General features: G+C 32.6%; 3 protein-coding genes across 4 annotated transcripts; 2 read left to right on the top strand and 1 right to left on the bottom strand.

The window, feature by feature from the left end:
* Positions 1-275: 275 nt before the first annotated feature.
* On the top strand, positions 276-3,747 carry LOC122609436 (VAN3-binding protein-like). The gene is made up of 9 exons (XM_043782478.1): positions 276-295; positions 346-410; positions 888-1,072; positions 1,115-1,227; positions 1,294-1,355; positions 1,582-1,746; positions 1,834-2,244; positions 2,455-2,716; positions 3,483-3,747. The coding sequence occupies exons 1-7, from the start codon at positions 276-278 to the stop codon at positions 1,902-1,904; spliced, it is 681 nt and encodes a 226-aa protein (XP_043638413.1). The 3' UTR covers positions 1,905-2,244; positions 2,455-2,716; positions 3,483-3,747.
* Positions 3,748-6,134: 2,387 nt separating this feature from the next.
* Positions 6,135-7,018, top strand: LOC122608711. Its single transcript, XM_043781807.1, has 2 exons — positions 6,135-6,162; positions 6,251-7,018. Coding segments are annotated over exons 1-2 (657 nt in total). The 5' UTR covers positions 6,135-6,160; the 3' UTR covers positions 6,906-7,018.
* A 1,400-nt stretch (positions 7,019-8,418) lies between these two features.
* Positions 8,419-10,668, bottom strand: LOC122606808 (stress-related protein-like). 2 transcript variants are annotated; one of them, XM_043779665.1, is made up of 3 exons: positions 10,442-10,668; positions 9,739-9,966; positions 8,419-9,041 (listed from the first exon to the last, which is right to left on the bottom strand). In XM_043779665.1, the coding sequence occupies exons 1-3, from the start codon at positions 10,490-10,492 to the stop codon at positions 8,580-8,582; spliced, it is 741 nt and encodes a 246-aa protein (XP_043635600.1). In that variant the 5' UTR covers positions 10,493-10,668; the 3' UTR covers positions 8,419-8,579. The 2 variants fall into 2 exon arrangements, with proteins under 2 accessions (XP_043635600.1, XP_043635599.1); XM_043779664.1 differs by having other exon boundaries at positions 9,739-9,972; positions 10,442-10,667.
* Between the last annotated feature and the right edge of the window lie 6,811 nt (positions 10,669-17,479).

The raw sequence follows: 17,479 nt of genomic DNA on the forward strand, positions 1-17,479 counted from the left end.
TGCATCAACAAAACAAAAAATGGTAAGTGAAAACCATCCACTTTATGGAAAGTAGACCATTTTTTGATATATCTATATCTATAATTCTATTATGGCATTTGAATATCATCAGATTCAAGATGAAGGTCAAGTTTCATTACAAGAGAAGACATAAAATAAAAGGTATTTTTTTTCCACCATTGTTCTAAAAAAGGTGAAGTTTCTTTCAGATCTAAAGTAATTTCTCTCTTTTTTTTTTCTATAAATATGAAGTAGTAGATGGAAGAAGCAGGGACATGAAGCAGGGAGTAAAGAGGTACACAATCACACTGATTCAATATGATTGGTGTTTAGTTCAAAGTGCAGATTGTTATTGGGTCAGCCATGGTTGGTGGGATTTAAGCTGGAGCTCAACATTGGTAATACTGCTGGTACAATCGGTATCTAATAAGCTATGCAAAAATTGACTGTATATATATACATATATTTGTATATCCATATGTATGCATATATCTATTAATTGATTTGTTTATATGTAAAAACCACTTTTGTTAAGGCGGATGATGATGATGATGATGATGATGATGATGATGATGATGATGATGATGATGATGATGATGGAGGAAATAAAATATGTTTATATGTTATATACTTTGAAATCAATATATATGCATATTCTTTTCATTAAAGGGAGTATAATGGGTGTTTTGGGTAATGAGCCAAAAAACGTCATTCTTGGAACGAATCAGGTTGGATTGGTTCATTGGTTGTCCTAAAAAACTATTATCTATTTAAAATCAGAACAGATCATTATTTATTTTGAATTCCATAGTACTAATATAAGTAGTCATCATTGTTATAGTTGGGGTTAATATTGTTTGTGATTTGTTGGGTCAACATTGTTATAGGTGGAGCCACCAGTGCCGCAACAGCTACTGGTGGTGGAGGTAAAACTGTGGGAAGGTTGTTGAAGGACATAAAAGAGAAGAAGAAAGAGGAAGCGAGAGTTCATAATGCACAATCACATGCAACTGTATCGGTTGCTGGTGTTGATGTTGTAGTTGCTGCAATTGGAGCCGCCACTGCTGCCTCAGTAGGAAATAGAAAGGATGAAGAGATAATGAAAACCGACTAGGCAGTAGCATCTGTCGTTACTTTAGTTGCAGCACAATGTGTAGAAGCTGTAGAGGCAATGGGTGTGGAGCGTGACCATCTGGCATCGGTTGTTAGCTCTGCGGTTAATGTCAAGTAACCTGGTGATACCATGAATTTACTGTTGCCGCCACTGGTAATTTAAGATTAATGTTGGTTTAGAGTGGAAGCGAAAGCTTCGACTCATTTACTTACATCAATGTTGGCTCATTTTGTCGTAATGTGTAAAACCAAATAAAATTAGATAAATGGAAACGGTTCTGGGTCAAATGGGTTGAATATGTCCCAAAATTATTTTTTTAATGGTTCATTAACCAACTTGATAAAAAGCGTGGTAGTATATAACACACTAAATATTGAAATATTGGAAAAGGTATCAAGCCAATATAGCTTCTACTTATAATTACCCAATTTGACATGTTCACTATTTGTATCATAACTTTTGTATAGCTCCACGTGGTGCGGCAACACTAAAAGCAAGGACTGTAAAAGAAACACGTAATATCCCCTCTGTACCTCGAGCAGAAAAAGGAAGTTTGTATAGCAATGGCACTGGCAGCAACTCAATTGGGAGTTTCAGTGATGAGTTTTTACTTCTCAAACGCACATGTAAAGGTTCGTTCATTAATTTAACTGTCACAACCTTTTTGGATTGTTGTACTGGATGTTTTAAGTGTTGATGAAGTTTCTAAATTATTGCAGGTGATCTTCACTGGAAAATAGTTTCTTTTTATATCAACAATGGATCAGGTGAGTCTTTTAAATGTTTTTGATATGCTAATCAAATCCTATCATTAGCTTTACTTAACTTTGAGCTCTTAAGCTTTATAAGGTATCAAAAGTATGGGCGTACGTCTTTCAAATGGAATAACATTTGCTGAAAACGGGGTTTTTAAAGTGGGTCAAATGTGAGTCTAAACACAGGTGGTCGGGTAACTGTCAAACGGGTAGAATTTGGTTCAGATGTTTAGTTAATGACATGGTTCATGTATTTGTCGAGGGGCTGATGCATTTTAAGGGGCAATCGATGGAGTTATGTTATATGCTGGAGCTTCTATAGGTTACCGGACCATATTGGATGCTCTTATTCTGGCTAAGACAGTTCTCATAGAGGTAAAAGTCATCTGAATATATTACCCTTTATAATTCTTGGTTGAAACGGAAATCATTTGTATTGTTGGAAATGGGATCGGTATAACCATTCTTGGTAGTTAGATTATATTTTAACTTTTGATTTGGTTTTCTTTATAAAACTGCCAAAGCTCTAAATGAAGTTGAAGCATTTGAACGACTTCACAGCAAGAAACCACAACACGCTTTCAGGTAGATTATTCAAATAATCAGGTCGGGCAGCTTGGGTAATCCAGTAACTCTTTGATGTAGATTGAAATGGGTCGGATCTGGCAAACCATTTTGTGTTCATTTGCTAAATGCAGTGACCATTGAGCATTTTATCTTGAGGGTTCCGACTACCCAACCTGGCCAAATAGATGTAAACAGCCACAATAAAATTTGAATTACTGAAACTCGTGTTATGGAGCACGAGTATAGTAGCGAGCGAGATGGTGAAGTCGTCCAATTACAGGTACATAAATATGCACTGTGTCTTTCACTTATTAATGATATTTACAATTGATTTATTTTTTCAACCATGATGGCAACTATGCTGCATGAAATGGTTAATACATAGCAAGTATGTCGCAAAATGGTTATGATGAAAGCATGTTGTATTAATTGGTTAAAAATAGTTAGTAAACTTAGTGATTATAGGCAGAGATTTCAAAATGCAGTAGGTTAGGAGGTTTCGGTAATGGTTTAAATATGCTTTTTTAAGTATGGGTTGAGAACAATTGGACCGGGTCGGATTGGACAAACTGACAAACAATAAACTTAGTGATTTCTTGCAGAGAGGTCAAAACGTAGTAGGTTAGGAGGTTTGGGTAATGGTTCGAATCTATCCTTTTAAGTATGGGTTGAGAACATTTGTGTCGGGTTAGTTTGGGCAAACAGACAAACAAAACTCTTTTAGGATATACGTGTCAACTTCTGACAGACTCAACGTGGAATTCACTCAGCTTGGAAGTCTATAAGTTTTAGGATACAAGACTATAAATGAGGATGTGTGTGTAGAAAAGTATATTGTATAGTGGGTTGTTTGATCATATAAGTGTAGTAGAAAATGAAGATGATGACGATGGCTGTTTAAATATGTGCATGTGTTCCAACAAAAAAAAAAAAAAAGAAAGAAAGAAAGAAGAGGCTGGAGAACATGTTTGTGTAGATAAAGTTTACGACTAAAACAAGGAAATGAGTTTTTTGACATTAGTTAATGCCTTAGGTTCCATCTGCAGGTATTCTTCAACTTCACTTCAATAGGGCAAAGTCATTTGCTTCAAATACTAGAGAGCTTCAATACAGCGGGATGTACAATGATGGTGACATGGTTTGGTTGGCAGATCCATTTCCTTTCCTAAAAGGAAATCATGATGTTTACTTTATTCATGACATGAGTACTATAAATTTGACTTTGCTTCTTAGTTTCATGTGTTATACAAGTTTAGAGGAAATCAAAAAGTTGATTCTAAAAATTTATATACATGGAATCTAATTTGGTTTGTTTTGAAGAAATCAATAATTCTTTATTGGTTAGTCATACAGCTTGAAGAATCATCATTTTAGACGTATGCGACACTATGTTTATGTTTATCTATATTGTTGCAAAAATAAAGATGAAACTGAGATCTTGGCTATTGTCATTCCAAGCTCAAGTTTTTGTGATCAGTGGATTATTTATAGTACATGGACATGATGGATGTAGCAAAACAAATCTTGAAAATGAGTATGACTATTTTGAACATTTTGCTTTTAGAATTTAACTCACGTTTTCATCTGAACAAGTATAAAAGTAAATATATTTTACTAAATATTAATTATTTCACCTTATCGGATATACTAAAAACGATTTTATTAAACTTACCCGCGTTTTCCGCGGGATAAAAATCTATGTTATTAGTATATCTTAGTAATTGGTTTTTATCTAATATGTTAAACTTATAAACTAATTATTTTATTTTCTCAAATATAATTTTGTATCAATTTACTAAAATCGATTTTTAAAAACGCACCCGCGTTTTTCGCGGGATTAAAATCTAGTATACACTAAATTCAATTGACCAATCACAACTCTCAATTTCTCAAAATTAATTAATTCAACACATGTCTAAATTAATTCACACTTTTTGATTTTTCATCACCAATTTACACTTTTAACCTAATTCAAAAATAAATAATAATTTATTGGATAATGTCTATCTAAGAACAAAATATAGCTAAAAGTTAAGGGCGTTACATATTTCTATCAATATTTTATTTTATATTATTAAGTGTAATCAATTTAATTGTAATAATGTTGTTATTAGTAATTGTAAACAGAATATAATTAGGATAATCATTGTTATTAGATTTAAAACTTCCCCTATGGGCCCTAAGCATCATGGGTGACGGGTACCACTGGGCTATTACCACATTAGTATGGTTCTCATTTAAGTAATTGAATAAATATAATTCAATGCTTAAAAGAAATTGTAATATAAGTTTTCAATATTTGATTTTATATTCATATTATAATATTATTATAAAAATCATATGTTTAATATTATAATATATATATATATACTATACTTTTTTTATCCTTAAAAAATAACCATTAAATGATGTTTATTAATACATTTAAATAGTTAGATTATTTTAATGATGTTATTAACATTTTTTTATTTGAGAATATATACTTTATTTATTTATATTTATTTATTTATTGATCATAGAATTAAATATATATATATATATATATATATATATGTGTGTGTATTATTATTTTAGTTATCTTTAAAAAGTTTTTATTTTTTGCTTTGGTTCTGGACTTTTGATGGTCTAGTCATGGGCTTTTTGGATTCTATCAAAGTCCATTCACAGCTAACATAGAATCCAAATATGTTTAAACATATAATCGATACATTAAAAGTTTTCAAGTGTACGAAGATAATATTTGATTAATTATGTAAAATAGAAGGACTAAAGTTGTGTTTTTTCAATAGTAAAATTGGAAATAACACATTATGGTTGTAATCAAAAGTTTGAACTCATCTAACGATCTTTAATTCTTTATAAAAGAATTTAGGACCTTGTTATATATATATTGGTAGATAAACTAAATAAACGGATATATATAATAAACATATAACTAATCTAGATTAGGATTCTTAACATCGACATTATTTGTTTAAAGAAACTGAAAATAGAACTTATTTAATTGTAGTATTTGTGTAGAATTATAACTTATATAATAATTGTGTTTATCTTTATTGTAAAATCTTGAGACATGTTTTTGGTCTACAACATTAGTTAATTTTATTGGTTGAATTAAGTCACATGTTTAATTTGATAATTTAATAAAATTGAGAGTTTTGATTGATCAATTGAAATTAGATCATTTGCCTTTTAATATATATAAAGATCCCGTCAAATACAAGGTTCAACCTCCTAAAGACTAAAGTGTACTAAACTTTATAAACCAGTAAAGTTGGATAAGTATTCAACACCTTTGCCTATATAGACGGAGGTCAAGGGTTTTATCCTCACGCCTTTCAGTGTTGGAGGTTTTTTTCTATCTTAGATAGATGCTGGAAGCAACCTCTCTAAACAGTCATGGTAGGCATAAGAGTGTCTACATTATAACCCCCCATAAACTGTCAAGATATTATGACCCAAAACATGTGAAAAACACTGTCTACATTTTAATCCCCCATAAACCGTCAAGATATTAAGACCTAAAACCCGTAGAATACGACATTGTGTGCTTACTTACCTTTTCTATAATATTCTGAATTGCCATTGCTGTATTGACTTTTCAAATATTTTGACAATTACTAGTCAACGTGCTGTTTAGCTCATATATATTGACTATACACTTCTGATACTTTAATGAAATTTTTGTCATTTAAATTTCAGAATTTTGGGTTTAGATATAGTAATGTATACTAATAAGGAACTGAGTTTTTGAATTTGTTGTATTATTTTACTGAATTTTTTTGCTACCATTAAATCTTTACGACTTTTGCAGGCGTATCATGGGAAAACTTAGAACAATCGATTCGTTTTTTAAGAGAAAACCCAGCGATACATCAGACAGTGCATACCAAGAAAGCAAACGTGCCAAAGTTTCAACAAGTGAGCCTGAGCAAGAGCAAAATCAACCAAATGAACATATTCCCGAGACGCCAAGGCCAAATAGTAATGAGTTGGATATTAGCTGTTTGGAAAGAGATCCAGCAAAGCGGAAACATATGTGGGATTATTCGGTTAATGAGAGGGAAAACGTAAGATTAGCTAATTTGAAGCTAGGACCTTTTCAGCTTCATTTACAAAAGTATCCAGCTAAAGGTTCAGAGAAGCATCCACGCCGATTCCAATATTCATGGTTTAAAGTTTTTCCTAATTGGTTAGAGTACTCTCCTACAACAAATGCCGCATATTGCTTTATTTGTTACTTGTTTAGTGACAAACCAAATGTTCGTAATGACTCAGATGCGTTTACAGTTAAAGGCTTTGACAACTGGAAGAAAGTTAATGGAAAAAATTGTGCATTTCTTAAACACCTTGGTTCTACACAACATAGAAATGCAACCATTTCTAGTATAAATCTTTTGAATCAGGCTGCCCACATTGATAATATCATAGAGAAGCAAAGTGTAGAGCAAGTTTTGAAAGATAGTTGAGCTCATTTATGCACTTTTTGGCTTTAGCGTTCATCTTTTGTCCTATATCTATGTAACAATGAATGCTTTTTGTTCTATATATGAGCTATGAATGCTTTTTGTTTCTATATATATATATAAAGACTATCGTTTATGTCTGAAGCTATTTGTCATGCTGTTAGTGATTTGCGAATTAGGGATCCAAGTTCAGTAAATCGGGCTTCTCTTGAAAAAGAGACCATGGGTTGTGTAGTATAAATCGCGGAGGTCAAAAGGCGCTTCCAAATGGTGAAATACGGATCACCATCTCCAAATGGTGAAATACTGAAGGTCTTAGCAGAAAAGAATTTCTTGAAAGAAGCGCTTGGCATTCGGAGGATAATCAGTTTCGTGCACGGTGGGCATCAGCACTCTGATTTTGCAAATGAAGCCAACGTTGAGGTCCAGCACCATGGTCAAGTGCAGTAATGAGTAAACATTGGGGTTATCGATTAACGAGTGGAAAGGCGATTTTGCATTGGCTCTCATATGTTGGCTTAGTTCTCTGCTGGGACTTGGTCACTTGCATCTTTGCTTGTTTAAGTATGCATATGTTGTTTTTTCTCTATCATTTTGTTAACTTTTAGGTGTAAACAGAATATGAACAACAGATTCTGTCTAGTTTGTTAACTTTTTTTTTAGTTTGCTCACTTTGCAAATGAAGTCAAGATCGAGGTCCAGCACCATGGTCAAGTCCAGTCAACATTGGGGTTATTGACTGAAGAGTAGAACGGCGATTTTGCATTAGCTCTCAATATTTTGGCCCAGTTCTCTGCTGGGACCTGGGACCAACTCTGTCCGAGCTGAGATCAACAATAAAATGAATGGTCAGATTACGGTCAAGTTTAACAGCTCTAAACATCTTTCTCTTGCACTTGCAGCAAGCATTCATGTGGGGAATTCAGCTATTAAGAAAATGTTCCCCAATGCTGCTGACAGGTACAAGTTATTCTGCCTATATAATGTCTCATTCAGTCTTATATGATTATTGTTTTAGATTCATTATTTTGTTTTTGCCTAGTCATATGCCTAGCTTCATTCAAAAGACACTGGCTGCAAATATTTGTTTGTTAGTTTTAGCCTTACGAACTGCATACAAAGATGAGAGACTTGAATTACACTTGGTTTTCTTTCATCTACTTGAAGTAATACATCGTTTTAATACTGAACCTTCACCCGTTTTAGTTATGCAATGTGGTTTTTAGGTATAAACAGAATAGAATGGATTGGGTTTAGTTTGCGTTCTGTATTTTAGTTTGTTTGGTCTCTGCTGATTATCAGGTAACAGCAAGTGACCAAAAGAAAGCAACCCAAAACTGTAATTCGGATGATCTGATTTTAGCTAATGTTTATGATTAGATTTTTCCCAATGTTAAGAGACCCATGAGAATAGGTGTCACAAAAGTTTCGAATTTTTGTCAACTTTTGAACACTAGGTTCTGAAACCACTGGTAAAATTTCAAGATCAAACTAGGAGAAGATGAGAATGCAGATATACAACCAAACTACACTTGGGTCATACTCCCACTAGCATAAAATCCATCTGACTACATATATAAGAACATAAGCCAAAAACATAAAACAGACCAAAAAGAGGTCATCACACTACTAACTTAATTGGACCATCCCGTATGCGGGCAATATGTAACACAGAAATCATGTCTCGACAGGAATACTTTGTCCAGCTGGTGGCTCGTTCTCACCCTCTTTGAAAACCTTTGCAATTTTATCAAGTGGAACCAACGGTAGAAATTGGGCCACGAGATAACCTTTATCAGCTGTGAAACACACTATATAGTTGTACTTCTCAATCACGAATGCAGCTGTGGGAACGGCTACATGGGCTACTTGAGGGAACAATGGAAGTTTGTTCATCGATCTCCAGGTTGATACAGCATACTTCTCAGCCACAGGTTCGTAGTCGGTGTAAAGCTGTTTAGCTGTTGGCTCGTATTTCACATACAATGTATGACCCAATTTTTTGGATGTTTTGAATGCCTCACAAGCCAAATCTTTAGCCACTTCCGGAAGGTTATGAACCACATAATTTGCTTGGTTTGGAAGCTGTTTCATCTGCGCTGGTAGGCGGCGATTTAGCTCAGCCAGCAAGTCACCAACCTACACATCATGAAAGCACCATCAGATTTGAAAATGCAATACTAATAATATAGTCAACTAGCAGTATGATAGAATACTGATTTAAATCAGATTTCAGCAAGGTTCAAGCCCTGCTTTAGTTTAACCTATATCATATACAAAAGGCTTCGAGGTAACCCGTCAACTAAAAGGTTGTGGGTAGTCTAATTGGGAATAAATGTGTAAAGAGTTATGCATTGTGATTTAAAGTGGTTTTTTACATAAATTTTCACTACAATTCGGACCCTAAGGACGGACAAATTGTAAATTATGTATAGGTTTGAACTTTGAAGTGTTGATACTTGATATGTATCTCTTTTAATAAAAAAAAAAAGACCACCCACTTTATTATCAAAAATATTTATTAAACTTTGACCCTAAGAAATACTATATCGACTTCAATGCAACTTGTCTTACTAGCGTCATATTGCACCAACTAAATTTTATTATTTCACTTTCATTTGTGGACTCTACCCACTACTTTTATCTACTATACAACAAATGAGGTCACACATAGATTCATAGAACATGCACATGATAGCATATGACAAAAGAATTCACATTCATATTAAATTTTTTTTTTTTATAAGGCGTTATTACATGCATAAAAAGTAAAAATAAAAGTAACGACCGTAAAATATAAATATATAAGTAATAATAACCTTTAAACAACAAGTACCTTTGAATCAGCGAACTTAAGGAGGTCAGCCGGGACATGGTGAAACCGATCGTACACCGGTCCAACAACCGTTTTAACGGTGCTTTCAACGGATTGAACACCGGGCTTTAACCGACCGGAGTTTTCTTTAGCATAAGCGTAAACAGTCGAGAAACAAACAATGAAATAGATCACCGCAGTTTGCACAAATTCTAGATATTTTAAATCATTCTTCTCTCCTCCATCCCTCTGTGCCTTCAATTTCATCACAATTATTAATTCACATCAAAATTTTAACATCATAAGAAAATAAAAACCATAAAAAAGTAAATAAATACAGATCTGATCAGAAATAGACACATACAAATAATTAAATACAAATATTATATATATATATATATAGTGTTTTTACCAATGTAAAATCAACTTCTATTTAACAGCAACATAATTACCTAAGGAATTATGAATATATCAATTTTTCAGAAATTATAACTGCAATTTACGGTAAAATCATCCTCAGCAGCAATAAAGAGATAGATACATATATAGATACACATAATATATATATATATAAATCAATTTCAAATAAATTAAGTGCGCTTTAGAACAAAATAATCATCAACAGCAATATAAACAATAAAATTACATATACAAAACAATGAAATTAGCGTGTATCTATTTCAATATATATATATAATGAAAATAATAAAAACAATAACAATACCAGAGAATTGTTATCAGTGGTGGTTTGATGATTGGCTTCAGATTCCGCCATGGTCCTTTCAAGAAGAATAGAAAGAGTTTTTGACGGAAATATTTCGATGTTAATGAAGAAGAATGGGAGAAATATATAGAATTTTGTTATATATTATAGAGATACAGGTCTAATACATACATGTAATGATATTACGTTACGGGTTTTTATATAAGGTCCGGATCTGGTGCGGAATTTTCGAGAATAGTTTTCGGGGTTTATATAATCAGAAACTTTTTTTTTTTATTTCTCTTTTTCATTGTCTATTTACATGCTTACACGTGTCGTGTGACTGTGGTAAGTTTGGTATCATTAAATACAAGTAAATCAATGCAAAATTTAGTTCCAAAAATAACCTATTTAATGATATCTATAAATAATAAAATATAGACTTTTAAAAAATTATTATAAAATTTCATCTGCTCCATTTACAAGTTTTAACTCAAAAATCGTATAACAAGGGTGTCCAACATACTTTCGGCTACTTTTTATATTTTTTTTCCCCCAAAGACTTATGTCAATTCCCATTTAGATTTAAGTTCTTCATAAGATTCACATCTTCTATTTTTCCTGTTTGTACTTATTTGTTTAAATTATTAATATAAATAATCATAATTGCACAGTCATGGTGGCTAGGTCTGAGCCAGTTAAGTAGATTACTCTCTCATCGATCACCCCTTATAACCTATCACTCTTACGATTCATCATCCTCACCAATTTCCCTTATTAATTCCCTTAAAGTTGAAACTTGATTATAATCAAAACAAATAAATTTTATTTGGATACCTCACTTTCACATGTGTAAGGTGATAAGGAAAGAAATGATAAAGAATAATGTTAAAAATTTCATTCTTGAGTTTTTTTTAATAAAAGAAAAGAAAAAGGAATGACAAGAAAAGTTAAGGATTTTTAGTCTTAAAATTTTCTTGCCAATTTAACATGATTTGAATGAAAAAGAAAAGATAAATATGTAAAAAGGACTACTTCACCTATCAATCTACTTTTAATAATTTATTTAATAAGGGTATATTTGTAAATTTATATTTTAATTTTTTTCATTTCCTTTCATGTAAACTCAAGAATGTAATTAACTCTTTATATTCCATTGTTTTATTTCATTTCTTCTTAAAACTTGGGGAGGATTCCCTCAAGTTATTTTTATAACTTGAGTTAAGTTGGGGACATCTTGACCCTTAATTGAAAATCAAGGGCTAAGATTCAATCATTATCTTTGAATCTTGGCTCTTGATTTTCATCTAAGAGACAAGATTAGTCATGTTAGTTTAACTTGAGGGAATCCTCTTCCAAAATAAAGAATGCATTATATGCATAAAATTTCTTTTTTTTTTCATCCCTATCCAATCTTATCATTTGGTTTCTTTTAATTTTAAACTTGAGAATTTCTTATCAAGGACTAATTAAAACAGGTAAGTCATATCTCCTACATGTTAATCTGACACAGATACTCATACCAAAAAAGACTAGTATATAAAGCAATGGGAAGTGATATTTGTATCACGATAATATATTACTGACTTGTACAGTCAACTGTGAAATTTATATATTGTAGTAAATTCATCAAAAGTGGTGGTACTATTGCAGTCGACATGAATCCATGATTGACTTATGGCTATATAAGCATAAGTTTTTTTTTTCTTTCAATTCTTTTAGATTTTCTATTGCAATCGTACTAATCTTGGTCATTAAATTAAGTGAAAATGATCTGTACTGTATCGTTTTACCTATCTTAGTTACTGTCATATTAAAAAAAGTTATAAGTTAAAGTTTTGACTTTGATAAACATACACCCCCCTAAATTTTACATAATTCTTCCTGCTTTACCTAAAATAGGTATTGGATGCTTTACCTAACCTTTCACCTTAAATTAACACCACGCGTACCCCCACCAGAGAATAAAGTGTAAGCCGACCAATCACTTTCCCCGGCAATGTCGCCGCAGAATGTCGAATAGGACAAAACTGGCAGCCAACAACCAGCATTAATTACACGCTGACTTTGACCAGACTTTCCGCGACGACATCGCCGGGGAAAGTTATCTCGAAAACCGCGATTCGAATTAGACCGTCCGTTGCCTCCCCTTATCCTCCATCCTCTCCTTATCACTTCACCCCCTTTCTTTCTTCCTTTGCCCCTTTTTCTGTCGACTTCCACCAAAAAAAAACCCCAAAACCTTTTCAAAAATCAAAAATTCACCCCATATTCTCCATTAATTCCGGCCAACTTTCCGCGGCGACTTTGCTTACCACCATCCCCACCTCTCTTTTAAATACCAAAAAAATCTCAAACCAAAACCTTATCTTCAAAACCGATCGTCACTTTTCCGGCCGTCGTCAATTTTTTCGGCGACTATTTCCGGCGTACGCCAATTTTTGGTATGTATTTTCTGATCATTACCCTTTTTTGTTTGCTTTAATTTGTTTTTTTATAGTTTTGGTATATGTTTATGTTTGATTTTTTATAGATTTGTTAGGATTATTAGTAATGTAAATTGATGTGTTAAGATTTGTGGTTTGTAATTGTTGTTATTCTTGTGTTATTGGTACAAATTGTTAGTGTTAATATGTTAGTGTTGTCAAAAATCCCCAATAGTTTAAGAAAAACTTTGTTAGAAAAAAATTTGTACAAAAAATAAAAGTATTATGTAGAAAAAAGTTATAAAAGATAGGTAGAAAAGATTATATAGAAAGAAATAATTTGTATGAAAATAAGTATAAAAGTTGATTATATAAGTATAAAAATCAAGTTTTGACAAACTTAAAAAAAATATAAAAAACAAGGTATAAAAAAATAAATAAATAAAATATATATAACTAGAGTAATTTATATAAAAGATGTAATTTATATAAAAGATGTAATTTATATAAAAGATATATTAAAAATGAAGTATAAAAAGTATATATAAAAAATAACTATAAAAAGATATATATAAAACTAAGTATAAAAAGGTATTAAAAAATTATTATAAAATACTTGTAGAAAATATAACAAAATATAAGTACGGAAAAAAATATAAAACAAGTTTGAATAAGTATATAAAATTATAACTTTTACGTATAAAAGTAATAAAAAGCTAAGTTGTAATTTATGAAAAATGTATATTAAAAATGAAGTATAACAAGTATTTATAAACATAACTATAAAAAGATATATATGTATAAAAGTAACTATAAAAATGTTGTAGAAAATGTAACATTTTAAGTACGAAAAAAGAAATATAAAACAAGCTTACACTAATATATAAATTTTAACTTTAAAAATATACGTATAAAAGTAATAAAAACATAAGTTGTAAATAGTATAAAATGTACTTAAAAAATGAAATATAAAAAGTATATACAAAAATAACTATAACATGATGTGTATATATATATATATATATATTTTGCTTGTAGAAAATATAACAAAATTTAAGTACGGAAAAAAAAGTTTAAATAAGTATAAGAAATAAGTATAAATAAATATATGAAATTATAAGTATATGAAATTATAACTTTCAAAAAATACGTATAATTGTTGAGTTTAAACAGATGTTGTAAATAGTATAAAGAATTATGTGACAATTTACCTTTATCGTATTGTTGTATGTATTATTAATATGGGTATTTTTTGTAACTTACAGTATAAATGGCTACAGTTCATGGTGGGGATGGTGGTAACGACCCACCACGTAAATCGTGGGTGCGAAAAATTTGGGGTTGCATCAGGGGAGGTGATAAGAAATATTGTGTTTATATATATATATATATATATATATATATAATTTATGGACTTCATGTGATATGCGGTAATTTTTTTTGTTTTGTAGCACCTAAAAAAGGTCGGGGGAAGAACAAGACACTAAACCTGGAGAAAGAGTTTCAAAAACATGGTCGGCTTGAAGTTGATTTTGACACGAAAAGGTTTAAGACGTGGCACGCAATGGGGGATTCGGGGTCTATGTTTAAGAGTTATATAGGGACATTGATTCGTGGTAGTGGGGTCCCTATGACTTATGACTCATGGTCGGATGTGCCGACGCAGGATAAGACGTTCCTAGTTCCAGCCTTAAATGTACAATCTCTATAATATTATATTCTTAAATTGATATTTTGTAAAAACTTGATATATCGCTAACTATTACTTAAAAATTGCAAGAACGGTTCAAATTGGATCACTTCATCGATTTGGACCCCAATGATCCCATACGAGGAGCATTTGACAATATGATCAAGGCTGATGCGCAACATATATATCGGAACTAGAAAAGCGGATTCAAATCAACCCACTTCGATCATAAGGGGGGTTTAGAGAAGATTGCAGAGTTGGAGGGAGCTGTTCCCGAGGGTATGGAGCTGGAGGACTGGTCCGCTTTGTTGCGCTACTACCAAAGAGAGGACCGTGTGAAAAGGGCCAAGACCAACAAGGATAACCGGGCACTCCAAAAACTTGCAGGGACACACGGTCGGGAGTCGGCATCTCAGTATGCCGACCGATATGCGGTAACTTGTTATGAAATATTTACTTGTGTTTACAAATACATATTCCCTAAATAATTGCTATTTTTATGATAATTTGATGTATGTGCTTACAGCGAGCTAATCCAGGAGTCGAACCTGATCTGGTCGAAATGTATGGCAACAGACACAAGCATGCAGATGGGTCATGGGAACACCCGACAGCTCAAGCTAATTATGTAAATTTCTCTTTTTAAGTTATTAGTATTACTTATTCGTTTTGTCAACCTTATATATATAAGTTATATTTTTAGCATTACTTATTCGTTTTAGTTTTACTTATTCATGTTATGAACCTTATATATTAGTTATATTTTTAGTATTATTTATTTTATCAACTTGATATGCTTTTTTAACACGCTTTTCTAGAGAAGCTAAAGAAGAAGGAGGAGGATGCTGAACAAGACCCCATCCCGACACCACAGCCAGATCTTTTTCCGGCTACATTTGGAAACCGGTCGGGCTAACGCCGTGGCCTAGGGAGGATCGTTCGGGGTGTGGGAGACAATGAGTATGACTATACTCATTTGACCCAGCCACAGGGTACATCTCAGATCCCTGATCTCAACTCCACTCCTCCGCAAGAGCCTTGGTTTGATCCCGATACTATATTTAATTGGTCCAGTCCTGCACAGGCTCATGGCTCGCAACATGGTTCCACCTCTCCGTATGGCTCGCATTTTGCTGTATCCTCTCCGTTCTCTGTTGCATCTATAAATTTGGGTAGTGATTATATAAATTTGGGTAATGATGATGAGGACAATGATAATTAGCCATTTCATATTAGTGTTTGCTTGTTATAAACGGTACTCATTTCAACATGTGTGTTAATTATGTTTGTGGTTTTCTTATAAATTTATTTTTTGCTGTGTTGAGTTATAAACATAATATAAATAATATTAATAATTATCGGTTGAGATATTAACATACAAACATATAAACTTTTTCAACCACATAACAAACAAACAAAAATGAATAATCATCCACAATACAACATTAAATTTTTATTATACCTAACATATATACAACATGTAATGAATTTAGTCATTTATAACAATAGGAGGCCCAGATGAAATTATTGGGCAGTTTGCATCTATCCATTCTTGATACGCTTGTTCTCGATGTGCGTACATTGATGCCACTGCATGCGCAGCGGGGGTTGCGTAGTATTTCCATTCTGGATTCTTGTAAGCCATTGGGTACTCACCTGCTAATTCAACTGCAATAAAATGGGATTCTCGACTTACAAGAGCAATAGTTATCGGTTGAGCCAACCGTAATTGATCCATGCCAGTTTGCATCGGGAACGCTGTGCGGGAGTCACGTAGGCTTATGAAGTTGATTATTATACCCAGCTTATTGGCCAGGAGGATATGGAAAAAAACTTTACTCATCCAATGGTCTTTGGGTCGCCATTTTTTATAATAAGATGTTCGTAGCGCCTCTAATATGTGTGGGCCCTCGGGCCCATACATTCGCATGTACCCATCGAGGTCAGATTCAAACTCATCGAGCATCTGCGTACGAACCCACTCCGAACCATATCCCTCGTCTAGCCCCAAAGCAACAGCGGTAGCTCGAAATCCACAACTACCATCTCCATCGACATTCTGTGCGCCTACAACGTAAGGTCGAATGTACACTGGTAACTCTGTTAGTGCCCATAGGTAATTTTGAGACAGCCTGGCGTTCCTCACTTCCGCAACATACCCAACCCAACTGGCCTCTGACTCTGCCTCTGACACCATCATTGGGGAATATACAGGTGCATACGTAGGTTGTGTCGGTGGTGCCCGGAACAAGTCATCAACAAAGTTGGCATACGGCTGCTCATAATGGACCTCATAGGCTTGAGACGGGTTCTCGAATGAAAATTAGTACATCATATGTAAATTGGCTCCATAATGACTAGGATTGAAATAAGAACAAAACAATTTCGATTTACAGGTAACATTAATCATATTTTGGCTGGAAGCGAAGTAAAAAATGACTCCATTATAATAAAGATTGAAAATACAACAAAGTAAACAGAAGAGATATATTGTTATTCAAAAGTATTTAACTTGGAAGGGATGTTTTTTAATGCATTGGTGTAGCTAGTTGGCTAGACATAATATTTATATCTATATCCATAATATATATATGTTTACGTAAGATAGATACATATGTTTACGTAAGATAGATATATAAAGGTAGAAAAGAGTATGGACATATATTTACTAATAATATAGATATATATTATTAATAGTTTTATATTATATATAAACATTTATATTATAAGTGTATGTACGGATATATATTGTAAAATGAAACCAAAATGTATGCATAGATACATACCTGAAGATCAAGACTTGCAGGAAGAAGCGAATGTTGTAATTTTTTATATTAATGTATTCTAAAAACGAAAGCGAATGTGGTTTTGAAGAAGCCTTTATATACTGAAAATGAAAACGAAAACGAAAGCGAATGTTGAAAATGAAAGGGAAGAAGCCTT

The sequence above is a fragment of the Erigeron canadensis genome, chromosome 7, assembly GCF_010389155.1.
Source record: "Erigeron canadensis isolate Cc75 chromosome 7, C_canadensis_v1, whole genome shotgun sequence".
In the NCBI taxonomy this organism is placed as follows: Eukaryota; Viridiplantae; Streptophyta; class Magnoliopsida; order Asterales; family Asteraceae; genus Erigeron; species Erigeron canadensis.